Source organism: Meriones unguiculatus, chromosome X (assembly GCF_030254825.1).
Source record: "Meriones unguiculatus strain TT.TT164.6M chromosome X, Bangor_MerUng_6.1, whole genome shotgun sequence".
Lineage (NCBI taxonomy): Eukaryota > Metazoa > Chordata > Mammalia > Rodentia > Muridae > Meriones > Meriones unguiculatus.
Window position 1 is genome coordinate 89,301,431 of NC_083369.1, and position 21,529 is coordinate 89,322,959.

The 21,529-nt window shown below is 37.9% G+C and overlaps 1 protein-coding gene across 2 annotated transcripts in view; it reads left to right on the top strand.

The window, feature by feature from the left end:
- Nucleotides 1-21,529, top strand: part of Ocrl (OCRL inositol polyphosphate-5-phosphatase) — a 64,156-nt gene that overhangs the window by 32,275 nt on the left and 10,352 nt on the right. For both annotated transcript variants that reach the window (XM_060375528.1, XM_021663084.2), the window contains exons 14-18: nt 4,169-4,278; nt 6,141-6,276; nt 9,842-9,952; nt 10,530-10,695; nt 10,944-11,179. In XM_060375528.1, the coding sequence (XP_060231511.1) occupies nt 4,169-4,278; nt 6,141-6,276; nt 9,842-9,952; nt 10,530-10,695; nt 10,944-11,179 (759 nt within the window). The remainder of the gene's footprint in view (nt 1-4,168; nt 4,279-6,140; nt 6,277-9,841; nt 9,953-10,529; nt 10,696-10,943; nt 11,180-21,529) is intronic.

Below are 21,529 nucleotides of genomic sequence, written 5' to 3' on the forward strand. Positions count from 1 at the left end.
AACCAGCCTAGTCCAAACAGTGAGCTCCTGGTTCAATGAGAAGCCCTGCCTCAAAGTATAAGGTATAAAAGTGATTGAAGAAAACATCCTGATACCACCCTCTGAAATCTGCACATTCCCAAACGGACACCCACCCACACATAAACAAAGAACAAAAACAAAAGTCCTTATAGGAAAATGATTAATTATATAGTACTCAGAAAAAAAAAACTGATATTCAAGAAACCAGTATCCATGTATATAATCCACTATGTTGGTGTGTAAACCTGGTAAATGAGTTGAGTTTTTATTTGCACACATTTATCTTTTCTTTTTGAACTAGAGTATTACTATAAAGCCTATCCTAGACTGGAATTAACTGTATAGCATAGGACTGGCCTTGAACTTATGGTTCTCCTGCCTCTGCTTCCTAAATGCTGCCACTACAAGCATGTGCCAATGCACCTTGATCATAAAAATAAACTTTTTGGAATATAGGTACAGGCCAATAAAAATGAATGTTCCTTCATGCCCTTTAATATTTGGTTAATACATATTAACCATAATTGCACACAGTCATTTCATTTATTGTGACATGTCAGCAAGTATATTCATAGTACAGTAATCAAATCCAGACTCTGGTAGCTGGGGGATGTAGCTCAGTGGTAGAACATTTGCATAATCTATGTAATGCTATGGGTACAATCTACAGCACCATAAAAATCACCCAGCTTATTTTTATGCAACCTGTCCTCATATCCCACTTTCTGATAATCACTATTCTACATTTGGGTTGACTTCTTTTGGCTTTCACCCCTAAGAGCTAAAATGTAATATTTGTCTTTCTGTGTCTGGTTTATTTAATTTAACATTTTGTCTAGCCCATCCATTTTGCTGCAAATGACAGTATTTCATTCATTATGGCTGAATAATATATGTATGTATCACATTTTCTTTATCTAGTCACTATTAACAGGCACTTTTCTTGGTTCCTTATATTTGGCTATTATGGATAGTGAAACAGTAAACGTGTGTATACATACCTCTTTGGTATACTAATTTCACTTCCTTTGATTATGTACCCAGGACATCAGGGTGCTAGAATGAAAGTAAATGATTCTTAATAAGGAAAGACAATGTTTTGACTTAATCCAAATGTCTTTAAATGCCCATGAGAGCCTTTTTGAACTTTAGACATAATAAAAGTTCAGGTGTTTTGTACTGTAATAGTTTTTATAGTGAGCCTTTCTTATCTATCCACCTTTACACTGAAGTTGAATGGCTAATTTGTTTGTATTTATTCCTCTCTCTTGCCTCTAGAAAGGGTACAACTGGGATTCATTCTGAGTTTCATGTAACTTTGGTGAAATATCTGAGTGAGGATAACTTTTACAATAATGAGTTGTAGAGATGGAGAAATGACACATGCCTTGCAAGCATGAGGATCTGAATTTGGATCCTAACATCTTCATAAAAAAACAAACATGATTTGTTGGTGTTTAATTTCTTGAATTCTTTATATGTTCTGGATATTAGCTCTCTGTCAGATATAGGGTTGGGGAAGATCCTTTTCCAGACTGTAGGCTCTTGTTTTGTTCTCATGACAGTGTCCTTTGCTTTATAGAAGCTTTTTAGTTTCATGAGGTCCCATTTATTGATTGTTGATCTTAGAGCCTGTGTTGTTGGTGTTCTGTCCAGAAAGTTGTCTCCTAGGCCAATGAGTTCCAGGCTCTTCCCCACTTTTTCTTCTAACAGGTTTAGTGTGTCTGGTTTTATATTGAGGTCTTTGATCAACTTGGACGTTAGTTTTGTGCAGGGTGATATATATGGATCTATTTGCATTTTTCTACATGTAGATATCCAGTTAGACCAGCACCATTTTTTGAAGATGCTGTCTTTTTTTTCCATTGTATGGTTTTGGCTTCTTTGTCAAAAATCAAGTATCTGTAGGTGTGTGGGTTTGTCTCTGAGTCTTCTATTCAATTACATTGATCCCCCATTCTGTTTCTTTGCCAGTACCATGCAGTTTATATTACTATTGCTCTATAGTACAGCTTGAGATCAGGGATGGAGATACCTCTAGAAGATCTGTTGTTCAGGATTGTTCACCAACCCTATATCTGACAGAAGGCTAAAATCCAGAATATATAAAGAACTCAAGAAGTTAAAAAGCAACAAATCAAATAATCCAATTAAAAAATGGGGTTGAGAGCTGAACAGAGAATTCTCAATAGAGGGATATCAAATGGCAGAGAAACACTTAAAGAAATGCTCAATGTCCTTAGTCATCAGGGAAATGCAAATCAAAATGACCCTAAGATTTCACGTTACACCCATCAGAATGGATAAGATCAAAAACTCAAGTGACAATACATGCTGGAGAGGATGTGTAGAAAGGGGAACACTTCTCTATTGCTGGTGGGAATGTAAACTTGTACAACCAGTTTGGAAATCAATCTGGCACTTTCTCAGACAATTAGGAATAGTGCTACCTCAAGATCGAGCTATGCCACTCCTGAGCATATCTCCAAAATATGCTCAAGTATACAACAAAGACATCTGCTCAACCATGTATGTAGCAGCTTGATTCATGATAGCCAGAATCTGAAAACAACCCAGATGTCCCTCAACAGAGGAATGGATACATAAATTGTGGTACTTTTACACAATAGAATACTACTCAGTAATGAAAAATAAGAAAATCATGAATTTGCAGGCAAATGGTAGGAACTAGAAAAGATCATCCTGAGTGATGTATCCCAGAAGCAGAAAAACACACACGTATATGCTCACTTATAAGTGGATATTAGACATATAATATAGGGTAAACATACTGAAATCTGTACACCTAAAGAAGCTAAGCAAGAAGGAGGACCCTGGGTAAGATAATTAATCTTCACTCAGAAAGGAAAAAGGGATGGACTTCAGAAGAGGGAGAAAACAGGGAACAGGACAGGAGCCTACCACAGAGGACCTCTGAAAGACTCTACCCTGCAGGGTATTAAAACAGATGCTGAGACTCATAGCTAAACTTTGGGCAGAGTGCATGGAATCTTATGAAAGAAGGGGGAGAGAGAAAGACCTGGAGGGGAAAGGAGCTCCACAAAGAGAACAACAGAACCAAAAACTCTGGGCACAGGGCTCTTTTCTAAGACTGATGTTCCAACCGAGGACCATGAATGGGGATAACCGAGAACCCCTGCACAGATGTAACCCATGGCAGCTCAGTGTGCAAGTGGGTTCTCTAGTCATGGGCACAGGGGCTGTCTCTGACAGGAACTCAGTGTCTGGCTCTATAATCACCTCTGCTGGAAGGGATATCAGCCCTACCAGGCCACAGAGGAATACTAGTCCTGATGAGACTTGATAGGCTAGGGTCAGATGAAAGGGGAGAAAGACCTCCCCTATCAGTGGACTTGGAGAGGGGCATGGGAGGAGAAGAGAGAGGAAAGGTTGGAAAGGGAGGGCACAAGAGAGGGAGCTACAGCTGGCATACAAAAGGAATACACTATAATTAATAAAACAATAAATTAATTGTTTTTAAAAAGCCAAGCATGGCCACATACACTTGTAACCTCAGCATTAACAAGGGGAGGTGGAGACAGGAGGATCACTGTGTATATGTATGTGTGAATATGGGTTGCTACCTGTGAATGCAGTGCCCATGGGGCCAGAAGGCAGCTCTGGATCTCCTAGAGCTGAAGTTTATAGGTAGTTGTGAGCCATCCAACATATTCACATCCTCTAGAAGAGCAGTATGTTCTCTTAACTACTGAGCCCATCTCTACAGACCCTACTCACCCATCAAAAAAACATTAATTATTCACTGAAATTATTCTTTCAATGTTTGTGTACTTTTTGTTGTAGTTATAATTATTCTAGATCATTCCTGCCCAGTTCTAAGCAATGTAGGATTATTCTGTGTTCTTGTTTTCACAATTTTGTCCTGGCCATAATTGGCAATAAAATGACACTGTGCTAAAACAACAACTGTTGTCAGAAGGTGAGTTTAGATTCTATGGCAATGTTGATATTGAGTTCTGAAAATAAGAAATTTTATCTGTGTGTTTTTCCACAGTTGAAAAGGGTGTGGAGCTGAATATCTAGAAAAGACGCAGTGGCCAGTCAGCCTAAATATCACATTAATATGGTGTTGCTGTGCTTATGTGATGTTTCTCTCTGTCTGTAGTTAAACATTCAGCGCACACAGAAAAAAGCTTTTGTGGATTTCAATGAAGGGGAAATCAAGTTTATTCCCACTTACAAGTATGATTCTAAAACTGACAGATGGGATTCCAGGTAAAGTGATAAGAACATTCTCATAGAAAGGTTAAGGCTTGATCTTTTCAGTGTCCTTCTAGATCCCTCCTTATAGGCTAGGAAGTTTTTCTATCAAGAATTCCATATGCAGAGAGGGAGATCTCAGTGCTCAGTGTTATTACAGAAGAGTATTTCAAACTGAGCTTATAGTAGGAAAGTATTCATTAGATGTCAGAGCATTTGATAGTTTATGAGCTGCCTCCAGCACTATCAGAACTGTCACTCCTGCAAACTAGCTTAGATTGTTGCCTTCCTAATGTTATCCTTTCTTTCTCTTTCTTTCTTTCTTTCTTTCTTTCTTTCTTTCTTTCTTTCTTTCTTTCTTTCTTTCTTTTTTTGTATTTGTTTTTTGAGACAAGGTTTTTCTGTGTAGCCTTGGCTGTCCTGAACTTGCTTTGTAGACCAGGATGGCCTTGAACTCATATCGATCTACCTGCTTCTGCCTCCAGAGTGCTGGGATTAAAGGCATGCACCACCATGCCTGGCTTATCGTTCTTTCTTAACTGATGCTCTGAGCCCTTTTTCCAAACTACTTCTCTGCTATTTAACTTTGGATACCAGAAGATGAGAACAGAGTCATAAGCAGTTCTTCTATCATAGTCCTTGTCAGTTCTGAGAACATGTTAGAATCCATTGGTGAGGGCCTGGAGGGATTACTCAGTGGCTAGAATATTTGGTGCTCTTGAAGAGGGCCCAAGTTCAGTAACTCCAGCTTCAGGTTATCAGACACCATCTCCTGGCTTTTGAGGACACCTGCTTATATGTATGCATAAGTGAAAAAATTTAAACATGTCTTTAAAAATAATGCATTAGTGACCTCTTAGAAACCCTAATGTCTGAACTCACACCTGCTGTTGATTGAAGAAAAAAAAAAGGGAACTACTCCTTGGACCCCTTTGCTTTCCTCATCTCCCCAGAAAATAGTGACCCTGTCAGTAAATCCATCTTAACTGTCTATCCCCCACATACGTTGCTTTCATTTTTTTCTATTGTCCTAGCTGGCTCAGAAGCTTGAAAGACAAAAGAATCCATGGGCATACTCAGGTGCTTCAGACACTGAGATCATTGGGGGGAGGAAGGAGGAAATGTCCCATATATCCCAAGGAGCCAGTCCACAATTGAAAAGGAACACTGAGGGACCTTGTTTATTTTGCTTGGTTTCTGCCACTTAAGATCAAACTCCAGAGCTGCTGAGAAGTAATATTTAAGTCACTTCCTAGATCAAGTGTATAACGCATTCCTTATTTGAATAAATGATGAAAAAATTTTCTTGCCCTCAGTATTCTGTGGACTGTTCTATGCTCAGGCTTGCATGCACGCATGTTATTTCATCTCTTTCAAAGAAGCTAGATAGGTCCATTAAAGTCAAGGTTTAGAAGAGAAAGCTCTGCTCTTTTTCCAGAGGTTAAACCCAATAGAGGAATAGAGGATTGCAGTTTTTGACTCACTCAATTGGCTATTATGAAGTACCTTCACAGTCAGGTGGAGCAAAGGAAGACAAAATGGTCACAGTGGAACCCTGACTTTATAAGGCTATTTAAAGAAGGTGTCGTTTCATCTTCCCCTATGGTGACATTGTTTAAGATGCAGACCTAAACTTAAGAAAAGCATTTATTCATTTAGGAGATAATACTAAGGCAGTAGTGCTAGGAGTTCAATGGCTGATAAGCAGGTACAAGCTGGTATCAGTGCTTGAGATGTAGGAAAGAAGATTCCTCTGGGAAGAAGTGTGTGGTTCATTGTGAGCATATAAAAAGAGGCTTAATGTGATTCTAAACCAATGTGTGTTATTACATTCTTGTGTGGTATGTTCTGTTTGTGACTCATTCCTTTATTTACAGTGGGAAATGCCGAGTTCCAGCCTGGTGTGACCGAATTCTTTGGAGAGGAATAAATGTTAATCAACTTCATTACCGGAGTCACATGGAACTCAAAACTAGTGACCACAAACCTGTTAGCGCCTTGTTCCATATTGGGGTAAATAGTTGATTGCTCATTCATTTGTTTAAGTGTTAAGTAGCTCTTTCCAGAGCATTATGTATATATGGGGTGGATTCATAATCTAGCATGTCATGAATGTTCTCTAAACAAATAATCATTTGCACAGTTGAGTGGTTACCATCCCTTCAACCCTCTCAAACACTATCTCTAGATCTCATGCTCCAGTCTTTTTACTTATGTGCAGATGTTTTGTGCTTTGTAGGCTTACACTGATCAGAATAGGACCATATCTACTCATTACTTTAAGAGCTATAGTCCTATCTGCTACAGTGAAATCTTCTCAAACAGCATACATGTTATGTTGTTTTGAACTGGGTTGTGCATTGAGCTAAATTTATAGCCAGTTATTTCATGTTTGCCTCTATTATGAATACATTTTTCTCTTTTTAGCTGTTTTATGAATGTGCAGATTATCTCACAATCTTGCTGATTTATACTTTGGATATTTCTTGTGGATTTCCCATACACGTGGTCTTGTAACCTGTCAGGATAAGTGTGGTTCTTACTAGGGTGATTTGGTAGTCTACTGCATGGTTTTGCATTCCAGGTCAACCAGTTTGTAATTGTGAGACTATGGACAATTTATTTAACATCCTCATGTGTCAGCCTCCTCCTCTACAAAGTATGCTGGTAATGAGACCAACTCATAAAGATTAATGTTTTCATGCATGCAAAGGGCATAATTGGACAGATTTCTTCTGTTTATGTCTGTTTCAGGGACTGCTGACATAGGTGTCACCCAGGTGTCTTACAATGACTCTTGTCTTGAGTCCTCTTTAAAAAAAATATTTATTTGCTTTTATTTCATGTGCATTGGTGTTTTGCCTGCATGTATGTCTATGTGAGAATACTAGAGTCTCTGGAACTGGAGTTGCAGACAGCTATGAGCTGCCATGTGTGTGCTAGGTATTGAACTCCTGTCCTCTGGAAGAGCAGCCAGTGTTCTTAATTGTTGAGCCATCTCTCTAGCACCCTCTGCCCCGACCAGAGTCCTCTTTTAAAAATGAATAACTTTAAGGTATTTCTTGAGGAAATAAAATTAGTTTTTGTTCTTAGAGTATATTTATTTTTAAGATAACCAATAACTTTATTTTTTGTCTACTTCTGAGTTACAGTTGTTGTTTTTATTATATTTTTATTGAAGGGCACATGCTGTGGGATGTATGAAGGTCAGATGTGACAGCTTAGCAGAAATTGGTTCTCTCCTTCCACTATGCACAGTTGTGTTTAATGTGATACTAGGAATCAAACACAGGGTTTCATGCCTTCTAAATATAAGCCAAGCACTGAGATATACTCACTCCTGTATGCCCACCCCCCACCCCACCCCTTCCCATTTCACTTTGAATTTTTAACATAATAATGATACTAGCCATGTGTTTAATCCCACATACAGTGCATAATAGGTATGTGCTAAAAGTGGTACTAGGTCATTTGCTCACATCTATTGCTTGCCACAAGAGTGTTCACTTAAATATTTTCCATTTCACAGATAAGCAGATAAAAACCAGGGACTTTAAAAAAATGAGATCCTTGAGAGTATTCAACTAGAAAGAGAGCTGAGATTCAATTCTTCAGCCATTTAACTCCTAAATCTATGTTCTTTCCACTACCCCACCATGCCCCACCATGCCCCACCATGCCCCACCATGCCCCACCATGCCCCACCATGCCCCACCATGCCCCACCATGCCCCACCATGCCCCACCATGCCCCACCATGCCCCACCATGCCTTAAGAGTGGTAATGTCCTGATTAAACATGCCTTCAGAAGGTACAATTAAACCCATCCAAGTCCAGTTGTACTTCCAGGATATACTCATTTTCTCATGTGAATGCCCAAATCTGTTTAAAGAAGGGATCTTTTCCCAAACACTAGCTTCCTTGGATTTTTGTTGTTGTTATGTTTCCTTTCAAAACCTTGGAATATTTTTCATACTACAAATCAATCCTAAACACCCACTTAGGTATTTTAAATTTTTCATAAGTTCTTTATATTTTTGTGTATCTTTAATAGAATTCTGTTTCTTCTTTAAAGTGATACAGCAATTTTGAGAAGCTCTTTGTGGGCTGGCAAGATGTTGAACATTTTTAATCCTAGCACTGTGGAGGCAGAGGCAGGCAGATCTCTGTGAGTTCAAGGCCAGCCTGGTCTACAGATCAAGTTCCAGGATGGCCAAGGCTACACTAAGAAATCATGTCTCAAAAACACCAGAAAAAAAAAAGGAAGGAAAGAAGAAAGAAAGGAAAGAAGGAAGGATAATAGACCTGTGAATAGGCCCAGGCACCTGTGATTTTAAACCTCAGCCAGGTTGAGTCTTTGCTTACCCTGTCTTTCTGAAAAGATACAAATACAAATTCATATCTCACCAGTGAGTCAGTTAGGTGAACCGCTCAACTCTCAAAATATTACTTGCTTCTGTGGCCTAGAAAGTTCTAAAACTAATTTTAAAAAATCATTACAAAATTCTGTAAGAGTATGAAAATCAACCTAACACATACTATGGGACTAGAGTGGTCAATCCTTAGTTCTCTAAGTTATGCCTCAGATATGTTTTAAAAAATGAATCCCTAGACTGTTTGGCTCACCTGTTTTCCACATCTGCCTCTGAGCCTTTGCTGTATACACAAATTTCCTTTTAACATGGATTTCTATGAAATTTTAGACTTTAGATAAAAAAGGAATTAATGTCTCACATATAACAATGATATTATGTTACTTGTGCTAAATTGTAACATTAATTTGTATGAAATTTTAATATTTAAAAAAATACAGCTAGATAAGGTTCTTGGAAGTCTTGTGTCATCTGAAAATTTTCTTGAGTTCATTAGTCCAAATGACTTGTTTATTGTCGTGGTTTTACTCTAGGACATTTTGTGGTGGCATTTTTCTAAAATGGTTGCCATCTCTACTTACTAGCATCATACCTTTGCTGTTACATAATCTGAGCAATTACCTGAGTCCTGCCAATGTGCATAGCAACTAATGGACTGAAATGCTTTCGTCATATTTATCTGCAGTTTTACTATTTTATGCTTCTTAAAAGATTCCACTGGGTGCATTTTAGCACTGTCATTTTACACACTGCAAGAAATAATTTTTACTGCAATTATCCCATTTTCTCCATTGTCAGATAATTAACAATGGAGGAAGGAAGAATCCTACCCAAATATGTACTATTATCAAGCTTCCTAGAGTTTTTTTTCCCAGAAATTTAGCCAACTAACCCTACCTTTCCTTTAAAGTGAATTTTTTAATAATGCCTACTAATTTAGTCTGTTTTAGTGACTTTTAAAATGTATTAGAAACTCTTAAAGATAGAGAAGTTGAGATGATGATGTAAGACTAAATAAAGATCTATTTCATTTGAGGTGAAAGTTATGGGTGAAGCAGGCTATTAAAGTTTTTGAGGGCACTGTTCATACTACAGTTTTTTTTTAAGGTAATCCCATAATACCTAGTTTTAAATGATTAGATAACCTCTGATGGAGAGGAGGTAGGAGCATGTGAAGCTGAAAGTGGTGTCTCTTTCCCCTTTAGGTGAAGGTTGTGGATGAACGGAGGTATCGTAAGGTCTTTGAAGATATTGTACGCATTATGGACAGAATGGAAAATGACTTCCTTCCGTCATTAGAACTTAGCAGGAGAGAGGTGAGCAAAACTGCATAGCTTACTATCTACTGTTCACTGTAGTGAACACAAAGGAAACTGTGTTACTTAAAAGGTTATCAAGTTTAAAACCATCTTTGCCAGTGTCAGAATGTCTCCATTCTAGTATCAGCTTTTCAGTTTGGCAGATGCAGGAGTGTTTTAGTTTCTCAGAAATTTAGCTCCCTTTTCTAGATCACATGAGTTAATACATAATGCGATCTTACAGCAGCACCTAGCAGCTGGAAGCAGTCATATTAGTTACTCTTGTTTGGTGCTTAGTTCATATGTCTGAGGGAACAGAATTTAGTCACAGAATGAGCACCCTGGACCATGATCATGTCCATCTCAGGATCCCTGAAACAATCTGGGGTCAAGAGTTACCTAACACCTTCTCTGCTGGTGTTAGCTAAAAATGTGTGAACATCAACACTAGCAAGTTGTCTCAGTCTGTGAATATATGTGGTAATTACACATCTTATTAATAACTGCCTTATTGATTCACATTCTCTATGAATAATCCAACTTACTTCCCCTACTATGAATGCATGGTTGTGTCTGTCTGTTTGTTATTCCCCAGTTTATGTTTGAGAATGTGAAGTTTCGGCAGCTGCAAAAGGAGAAGTTCCAGATCAGCAACAATGGACAGGTTCCCTGCCATTTTTCTTTCATCCCTAAACTTAATGACAGCCAATACTGCAAGCCATGGCTTCGAGCTGAACCTTTTGAGGGCTACTTGGAGCCAAGTGAGTTTTCCTTTTACCATTGTCTCTGCTTGCCACATACCAACTCCTCAAGACTCCCACCACCGTGGCTTAACTTCTTGTTCTCTAACCACATGTCTCTTATCTTCATTGTCCTTATATTGGTGATGCTGTTTTTGTGTGTCCCATCTCTTTCTTGTTGTTGCTTGGTGGCATTTTTTTGTTTTTGAGGAGAGTTGCTTTTTTACTGGAAAAATCTGTGCTACAATGCGCCATTTCTTTCATTTCAGATGAGACAGTGGACATTTCCCTTGATGTATACGTCAGCAAAGACTCTGTAACCATCCTGAACTCAGGTGAAGATAAGATTGAAGATATTCTTGTCCTGCATTTGGATCGAGGCAAAGATTACTTCTTGACCATCAGTGGGAATTACCTTCCAAGTTGCTTTGGTACTTCCTTAGAGGCTTTGTGTCGAATGAAAAGACCAATCCGAGAAGTCCCTGTCACCAAACTCATAGACTTGGTGAGAAGCATCCTAAACCTTATTTAAATTTAATTTCCCTCTCTTGTCCCCATTATTTCTGTGCCTTCTCTCTTCATTTGGGGTTAAGGAAACTGATAAATGATAAAGAAGAATGTCACTTTATCTTAGCACCACTTTGATTAAATTAAGCCTAAGAGGAAAGAGGAAAGACTAATCTGTAGTTAACTCTTGTTGGGACTATAACAGATGATATATTAAAGGCTCTCTCTCAGAGCTATCATGCTTGTTAAGCTCATCACACATTCATATAAATTGGTATGGATGCTGTATTCTCCTCATTATGCTTACAAGAAAACTGAGGCCCAGAGGCATTCACTTGCCCATAGTCAGATAAGCAGTGACAGATCTACCACCCAGACTTTCTGACTTCACTCCAGTCTCCCTCTCTACATTATATCAAGTCGAACTTTCCTTCTAATGAGAGCACAGGCTGTTATGGAAGCTTGCAGAACTTGCATTATAGTCCCTAGGAGTGCTTACTACAACCCCCATTCACCATGGAGAATCTTAGGATATAGAGTCTATTAGTCTGTATTTGACTGACATTTCAGAAGCTTTTTTCTTTGGTAGACCAGGCTAGACTTAACTTTCCTGTTCAACTGAGAACAACTTTAAACTTCTGATCTGCCTTTCTCTACCTCCTCAGTGTGGGATCACAGGTATATTCCAGCATATCTGGTTTATGCAGTTTTGAGGTTCAGAGCCAGGTCTTCCTGCAAGCTAGACAGGCATGCTGCCAACTGAGATGTAAACTCAGTCCATAGATGGTTATAATGTACACCGAGGGCTTGTTCACCTAATATGAGTCAAGAAAGAAAGAAAAGAATTATTTCCCAAGCCAAGTTATTCTATAGTATTTTTAGTCTTAGGAGGAAAAAACATTATTTTCAGTAAAAAAAAAAAAAAAAAAAAAAAAAAAAAAAAAATGTGATTTAAAAGTAAGTTCATCCTATTAAAAATTTTTCTGTTAAATAAAAATATTGTTGGATTTGTGTACAGGTTGGCACCACAGGTTTAGTCTTAGCTTTTTTAATTTTTTTACCAGCTACAATGAAGTGAAGAGCCAAGTGTTACCATTTACATGTAAAACCACATTGGTGCTTAGGCCTAGACTAAGTGATTGTATTGTCCAGCAGGAAGGGTTAGAGAAACAGTAGCCTGCTAGCTTGTCTGAGTGTAATTTGTGTCATTGCCATGGAATTGTTGCACCTGTGACTCAGAGAGCAAATTACGGCACTAAATCTTATTTGTTTCCATTGAGCTCTCATGATAGAAAGTTTTATTTGTGTTTGAAAGAAAACACTTTTCTTCAGAAATTCATATACTCTCAGTGTGCTGTTTCTCATAAGTGTTTTTCTTCTATTACCATATTCCATTTTTTATTGAAAAAATACAATATAGGCTGATCACAGTTCCCCTCCCCCAATTCCTCCAAGATCTTTCCCATCCACCAAACTCCACACCCTTTCTTTCTCTCTGTCTTTAGAAAACAAACAGGCAAACAAAAAGAAACTGGATATTTTTTAAGAAAAAAACAAGAAACATACGCACAAAAACAAAAACCATAAAAACACAAGATGGAAAATCATAATATACAGACAAAAGACCAGCAGGAAAAAAAAATGCTTAAACAAAACAATATGAGCAAAAAGTCTACAAAATTACCATTGAGTTAATTTTGTGTTGGCCATGTGCTACTAGGCATGGTGCCTACAGCACCATACTCTTATTTCTCAAATTTTGTTTCATCTTTTAAAATAGATTCTGCATCATTTTTGCTACTTTATCCCAAACATCATTTTCTAGCTTTTTTTATTCCTGCTTTATATTTTATTATTATTTTTAAATTTTTGAAACACATTTCTGTGTTATGTACGGGTGTTTTACCTGTGTCTATGAACCATGTGAATGCAATGCCTTCTTACATAGGTCAGAAGATAGTGTTGGATTCCCCTGTTACTGAAGTTATGGGTTATTGTAAGCCTCTGTATGAATAATGAGAATCAAATCCAGGTCTTGTGCAACAAGTACTCTTAACTGCTGCACCATCTGTCTGGTCTTGTACCTGCTTTTTATGAAAAACGTTAAATATACAGGGAAAAAATAGAGTAATACAGTAAACTCCCACGTCTTACACATACAGACACACGCATGCATACGTTTATGTATACCATTTAAAGTTAAATGCTACTAATCTGCTGAACACTAAGAACTTTAGCCTGTATCTCTTAAGAAACAGGACAAACTTTTACGTACATACAACATTATAATTACACTTCATAAGACTAATATTAATTCCCAATACCATCTGCCATCTAGTTTATATTCATATTTTTCCAGTTTTTCTAGTAATAGCTTTTATAGCTTTTTAAAAAACAAAATGAATAATACCAGCACTCAGGGAGACAGAGGCAGGTGGATCTCTGTGAGTTCAAGGACAAGCCTGGTCAACAAAGCAAGTCAGAGAAACCCTGTCTTGAAAAACAAACAAAAAAGCAAAATGAAGTCTTAGTCTATGCAGTATAGCATATATATATGTGTGTGTGTGTGTGTGTATGTATGTGTGTGTGCGCATATATGTATATACATGTGTATATGTGTATATGTATATATATACCCCACACACACATATATATATATGCTACGGTCTCTATAGTACCTTTCATAGTAAACAGTTCTCCATTTTTTTTCAGTATCATTTGCTTTTTAAGAGTCTAGTTTAGTTGCCCAGGCAATTATTTCCTAAATTTGGCCATTTCTTCTTGTTTTTTTTTGTTTGTTTGTTTTTTTGTTTTGTTTTGTTTTGTTTTTAATTTACCCTTGTATACCCTCTCTTCACTTTTGATTTCCTATAAACTAAACTATGGCTTATTTTTGTTTCCAAGTCAGTCACCTCATTATAGTACCATGGTCATAATTTTTACATATTCTAGGAGTAACTAGGAGACTCAACCAGCTTTAAAAGGTCTTACTATATAAAAAATGTATTATTAGGCAGTTTGACTACCTTTGTAGACAGTAGGTAATTATCAGAGGGATAGGTGGCTCTATGGAGGGCCCTCTTCTGTCTTCTAGAACATAACTGACTCAGGGTTAAAGACATAGAACCTTGGTCATTTGTAATTAAAGAATGACTTTTTGTTTAATTATATACTTACATCATCATTTGTTCTTTTCGGAAGTTCTTATTTTGTAGATGTTACAGTTGTCATTCTTTCCATGGCTTAGTATGTTTCAGTGTTATTAAATTACTGTAGCTCATTAATAAGGAAGTTATCCACATTGTTGTGCAGCAGTAATCAGGGATCAAAAAATAATCACTTCCCCTTTGTGAACATCTTTCCGCTTGTTTTGACTCTCAAATATTCCTTTAGGTCTGGTGTTTTTCCAGGGCTTACCAGGATATTTCATGAGACCGTGCTATTAATACTGGTATATATCCTCTGTTATATCATGTGCCATAAATTCATGAGTTCCATACGTGTGCTGTGTCTCCAACTTCTGTTTCAGAAAGATTCTTTTGTTATACTTGCTTCCTGTGAAATGCAAAATGATATACTTGGCGTGAATCTTTTTTCTCCAACCATTTTCAATAACAGAAACTTTACAGCTCCTAGGATAGTTAGAATTAGATTAAGAGGGAACAGATGAGAATTATTTGCTGTTGTGACTATTTTTATTCTTTTTCAGAACAAAGGTCTATTTTTTCTCATTTATTAACTAATATGTTAACTTGCAAATAGTCATTAATATTTATTACATACTGGATATAAAGTAGTTTGGAGATGGTGTGAGATCTGTAATTTAGTGGTCATGAAAGTATACTTGTATCTTCAGTATAGTTAAATTTAAGTTATGGCTAATAGAAATTTGCATTCAAGATAACCTGAACATTAATAATCTTTGCTGATTAATGTTCACTTGTTTGATTAAACCAATATTTTGGGAAATGATTTAAAGTGAATGCTGTGGAGATTGTAATGTGTATTCACAATCAATTCCTTTCCCGCAGTTACTCAAGCCCTTGTGTACTATAAAAGTTTATCGATTCACCAGGCAATCTCTGTAAAACTCATTTTCAAAATCAGCCTATTTTTATCTTAATGGACACTTGATGCTTGTAACATTAACATGATCTAGAAATACATCTGAATAGTGTATTCAGTACATATAAATAAAGTAAATTAAAAAAAGTGATTTAGGGTTGATCATAGACATGTTTCCAGTCAAATCAGAGTACTTAAGAAACAAACATGTATTTAGGTATTACACTGAGTAGTCTCTTCCAGAAGTAAGGGCACCTTGACTAAAGGGATGCAAAGTAACAGAAAACTGACCATGAATGAGAAATTATAAGATTTTTCTGAAAAGGGTGATTATGATATCTGAAACTGGATCTGTAGGATAAATTTGTGCTTGAGCCAGAGATTCTCTAGAACCTTCAGGAGACTTTGAGAACTAGTACAAGGTTGTAAATTGGCATATTAGAAGGAACCTTCTGCTGCTGCATATAGAATGAGCTAATGGAAAAGAGACCAGGCTTGAAGTGCAAGAACTGGTTAAGGATTTTGATTGTAAGTACAAACATGAAGAAAGAAAGAAAGAAAGAAAGAAAGAAAGAAAGAAAGAAAGAAAGAAAGAAAGGAAGGAAGGAAGGAAGGAAGGAAGGAAGGAAGGAAGGAAGGAAGGAAGGAAGGAAGGAAGGAAGGAAGGAAGGAAAGAAAGAAAGAGAAAGAAAGAAACATGCAAATGAGTAGAAGGATGTAAAGTCTCGAGATAATAACTTGGTGATTCATTTAATACCAATGATATTTTCACTCTTTTTTTATTTTTTTATTTAACTTTTATTAATTATACTTTATTCATTTTGTATCCCCCATAAGCCCTTCCCTCCTCCCCTCCCAGTCCCCCCTCCCCCCCTTTCTGCATGCATGCCCCTCCCCAAATCCACTGATAGGGGAGGTCATCCTCTCCTTCTTTCTGATCTTAGTCTATTAGTTCTCATCATAAGTGGCTGCATTGTCAGGGTTCTAGGTTATCTCCATGAATAGTTCTTGGTTGGAGTGTGAGTCTCTGGGAAGTTCCCTGTGTTCAAATTTTCTTGTTCTGTTGCTCTCCTTGTGGAGTTCCTGTCCTCTCCAGCTCTTACTATTTCCCACTTCTTACATAAAATTCCATTCACTCTGGCCCGTCAGTTGGCCATCAGGCTCAGCATCTGCTTTGATAGTCTGTAAGACAGAGGCTTTCAGAGGCCCTCTGTGGCAGGTTCCGAGGTTGTTTCCTGTTTTCTTCTTCTGGCTTTCAGAGGCCCTCTGTTTTTTTAAATCTCACTGATCTAACCACTCTTTTCTTGTCCTGTTAAATGTATGATTTGTTTCTTCTCTATATTTCATATGAACTATTTCTTCTGAGAACTTATAGTTTTCCTTTAGTTTTTCTTGAATTTGAACCTTCTGGGCCTCTTGGCATACGTATTTTTGGAAGACTGAATACAGGAGGATCACAAGATCAAAGCTAGCTTGATAAATTAATAAGCTTTGTCTACATGTAAAAAGTTAAGAATAGACCCACATGAAGCCAAGTTGCCCATCTGCTACATATTTGTAGGGGGCCTGGGTCCAAACTATGTATGATCCTTGGTTGATGCTTCAGTCTCAGCAAGTCCCTCTAGACCCTGGTTAGTTGGCTCTGTTGGTGTTCTTATGGAGCCCCTGTCACCTCCAGGTCCTTTTCTCTTTCTTCCCACTTTTCCACAAGAATCTCAAGGCATTATCCAATGTTTGGCTGTAAGTCTCAGCATTGGTTTTGAGGTGTTGCTGGGTAGAGGCTCTCAAAAGACAACTCTGTCAGGCAAGTTGAGCAGAGTGTCATTCATAGTGTCAGGGGTTAGCACTTTCTGATAGGTTGGGCCAGGCATTGTTAGGTATTCCCTCAATCTCTGCTCTATCTGCTTTATCTTTATCCCTGCACATCTTGTAGGCAAGATAAATTTGGGGTCGAACTTTTTGTGGGTAGGTTGGTGTTCCCCACCCTTTACAAGAAGACTAGTCTAACTAGACTAGAGGGTGTCCTCTTCAGTCTCTATGGCCTCTGCTACTAGGAGTCTCTATTTGAGTCGCCCTCATATTCTCCCAAGAGTCTGTCATGACTTAGGTCTCTAGCTTGTCACAGAGATAACCCCATCCTGAGTTTCTCTTTTCTCTACAGGCTATCTGTCCTCTTGTCCTCACTCTCCCCAGTTCTGATCTCCATCCTCTTAACTCTCTATGCCCCCCTCCTACCTTGTTTCTTCTCTTTAACCACTACTTCTGTCTATTTTGTATCCCCTTCCAAGTGAGATTTTTACATCCTCTCTTGTATCCTCCTTGTTATTTATCTTCTTTGGGTCTGTGCCTCTTAGTATGCTTATCCTGTACTATATGGATAAAATCCCCTTATAAAAGTGAGTATATACCATGTGTGTCTTTCTGGGTTACCTCACTCAGGATGATCTTTTCCAGTTCCATCCATCATGCAAATTTCATGATTTCTTTGTTTTTAATAGCTAATTAGTATTCCAGGCTTCGTGTGGGTCCTCTAGTAAGGGAAGTGGAGACTGCATCAGACACAGCCTCACTTGCCAGCTTTGAGATCACTTTCCTGTGGTGGGACTGCCTTGTCAGGTCACAGGGCAAGAGGACATGCTCAGTCCTGATGCAACTTCATGAGCTGGGGTGGATGAGAAAGTTAGCTACCCTTTTCTGAGGAAGAGTCAAGAGGGGAAAGGGAAGGAAGAGGGGGTGAGAAGAGGAGGAGAGGAAGAATGGGGCCACAACCAGGATGTAAAGTGAATTAAAAATAAATAAAAAGAGACCATGCTACCAGGAAAAAAAAAAAAAAAGGTAAAAGTGGGCTGGGAAGCTGGAGATGCAGCTCAGTAGTAGAGTACTTCCTTAACATTCCCTAGGCCCTGATTTTAATACTCCATACTGTCAACTAAATCTTCTACCTATAAAGAACTCTTTTTATATTGTTTTATCTACATTCATTACTGGGAATGTTATTTTCATGGTAAATAAGTGTTGGACTAAGGAGTGATTTGCATTACACTTATTATGTGTCATATTACTCAAGGAAGAAATCCTGAAGTAGGTTCCTGTTTTGAATGAGATAAACAGAGCCTTTTGCAAATAGTGAGCATTTGTACCCTTTCAAGTCCATTTAGAGAGTTAAGAGATGAGTAACCTTTTATTAGTGGACATTAGCTAATGTTTCTAATTCCAAAATTTAGACTAGTGTTGGAATAAGTGTAATTTACATTTGTCTTTTATGCATACATCCAGAAAATAGACTCACTGCATTTTTCCACTTTCAAATGTGTGTGATGTACATGTGTGGATATGCATATTTGTGTGTGCACAAGTGGGTGTGAGTACATGTGCATGAGCATGCATGTAAAGCCCCTAGCCTAATGTTGGGAATCAGTTTCTATCAGTCTCCCATCTCATTCATTAAGGCAGAGCCTCTCAGTCAATCAAACCCATATCTCAGTGCTGTGGCTAGCATTCCTAGCCAGCTTACTCTGAGGATCTCATATCTCCCAAGGCTAGAATTACAGGACGGCTACCACACCCACTTGGCATTTTTGTGGGTTCTGGGGACTCAGATTCCATTACAGTTATATGGCAAGTACTTTAATCACTGAGACATCATCCCAGCCACCAAAGAAATAAACTCTTCACATAAATTTGCTGACCCTCCACTAGTATTTATTGAGTCCTTTAGAGTTCTCTCTCTCTCTCTCTCTCTCTCTCTCTCTCTCTCATGTTTGTGGTGTTAGGGGTGGAAACCCATGTCTCATTAATGCCAGACGAGCATTCTATTACTAAGAAACACTGCCTGGCCACTAATTTAAAATATATATTTCCCATTCTAGGTTTTTTTAAATGAATTTGTGTGTGTGTGTGTGTGTGTGTGTGTGTGTGTGTGTGTGTACACTTAGGCATGCATGTGCCACAGAGCATGTGTGTTGATCAGGACAACTCTTGAGAGTTGCTCCTCTGCTACCTTGTGGGGCCTAGGAATTGAACTGGGTCTGCATACATACACATCCATCAAGTAAACCATTTCCTAGGCCCCTTATTAGTACATAAATTGATTAAATGACTGATTTAGCTTGCACATGCACACCAAGGCACGCTTGTGGAGGTCAGAGGACAATGTTGTGAGGTTGGTTCTTTTCTCCCACCAAGTGAGTTCTAGAGATTTAATTTAAGTCATCAGGCTTGGTAGCAAACGCAACTACCTGATTAGCTATTTCATGGGCCCCCATGTCAGTTTTAAGTTGTTTCTTTTCTCCTATTTGACCTGTGTTGATAGCTGTTTAATATTTCTCTTTGTTTCTGCATTTCATTATCTCCCATTTAGGTATGACAGATTAAATTTTCTGTAATACTACTCTGGTGAGGTTGATTTTATTTTTCCTTGCTCAAAGGTAGTGAGTTTTTCCTACAGACATTACAGATTCATTAAGTTGTCATTCAGTGTCAAATTTTGTTTCTTGCCATTTTTTTCTCAACATCCTCTAGATACCTTATGCCTCCAACAAACAAGATGAGTAAGTTCTTCTTAGTCACCTTGTCATTTAACTTTTCTGTGCATTCGTTTCTTTCTGCCTCTTCCACCCTTTCTTAGAGCATGGATCTTGCTATGTTTTTCAGACTGGTCTTGAACTCTCTGCATTCGTGTGAAGTTCTTGAGTAACTGCTATAACAGGCCTGCACTACTGCATCTGGATTACTTCCACTTTACCCCTCCCACCTGTGTATTAATGACTTAGATGTGACTCAGTAGTAGAAAGTTTGCCCAGCATGCACACAGCTCCAGATCCTAACACCAGCTGAAAAAAAAAAAAAAAAAGGAAGAAAGAAATCCTGTGCTTTTTAAGGACTAGTAGCCATGTATTAGAAACTTTTACATACTAATTATAAGAACATCAGGTTGTAAATTCTAAGACTAATTGGAAACCAGGGTCAGGGACCAACCACATCTTTCTCATTTATTTGTCCTGAATTGCCACTGCCCTCCTCAGAAGATATTTAGCAAAGCCATTGGTAGATGGTTCCCACTCAAAGGAAATGTCTTTCAGGGCCTAGATTGACATGATAGCACACAAAGTTCCTCCTTGGTTTTGCTGTTATATCATATGTCATGTATTCTTCAGAGACCGGATGTAAAATCTGTCATATTTGTTAAGAAGTGTTTCTAAACTTAATAAAATGTTATAGTATAACCTTTTGTTAAATTAGATTGTTGACACTCAGAATTAACTTCAGATTTAGAAGTATCATATTGATAGAACAATATGTACCTTAAAAGTTCTATTACCAAGACTCTGAGTACTTTATTTCACATGGTATTTAAATGTAAGTAAACTCAGGAAATCATGTTAAATTCATAATGTATCTAACAATACTAAAACCTCTAATTGCCATATGTAACAAGAGCAGAGAAAATAGATTCCAGATTACCACTTGGAGTGTCAGGAAATACATGTTCACTCCCACTTCGGGGCCTATGCTTCTCTGACAGGGAGACTTGGATTTCTCCTGATATATGATTAGTCCTGATTTCTCAGTGGTCTGTAATGGAATTGGGAAAAACTCAGTTGAGAGTCTCTAGGGCAGTGTACCCCACCTCTTCCTGGCTTTAGATTGCTTTACTGTACCTAGGAGGAAAATATTTTACCTGCTTCAGAGAAGAAGACACTGAGACAATATGAAGTTGGGTAAATTACAAATCAGTAGGAGGCAGAAGGAAGATTTGTATCCAGGCCTGTCTAACATTAATACCTATCCCCTTTGCATTAATCATGCTGTCCTGTGAATAGCTTTTCTCACTATCCATAGCTGATCATAGAAGGACTCTCACAGCTTCCCCCTGCCTCTCTATCCAGTAAGCATTTTTGTTGTCCTTTCTTAGTTGTTGAAGAGAGTGTGGTGATAACAAATGGGGTTGGTCAGACCTGTGTTCCAATCCTGATTGGTCACACTTATTACCTATGTGTGACCTTGGGCAAATAATTTCACCTCTCAAAGCCTCAGTTTCTTCAGCTGTGAAATAAGAATAATGCTTTACACTGATGTGCAGATAAAGTGACATTGTATTTATGCTGGTACATGGTAGACATTCCTCAGGTGATGGTGATGATTGCTGCTGCTCTCACTCTCATTGGGTTGTAATGTCTGCAGAAATAACAAAGATAAAAGTACTATTTCCCTGTTTCTCCTTTGTCTTTTATATTCATTAGGAAAATAGAGGAACTGATGGACACACTCACTGATCCACAAA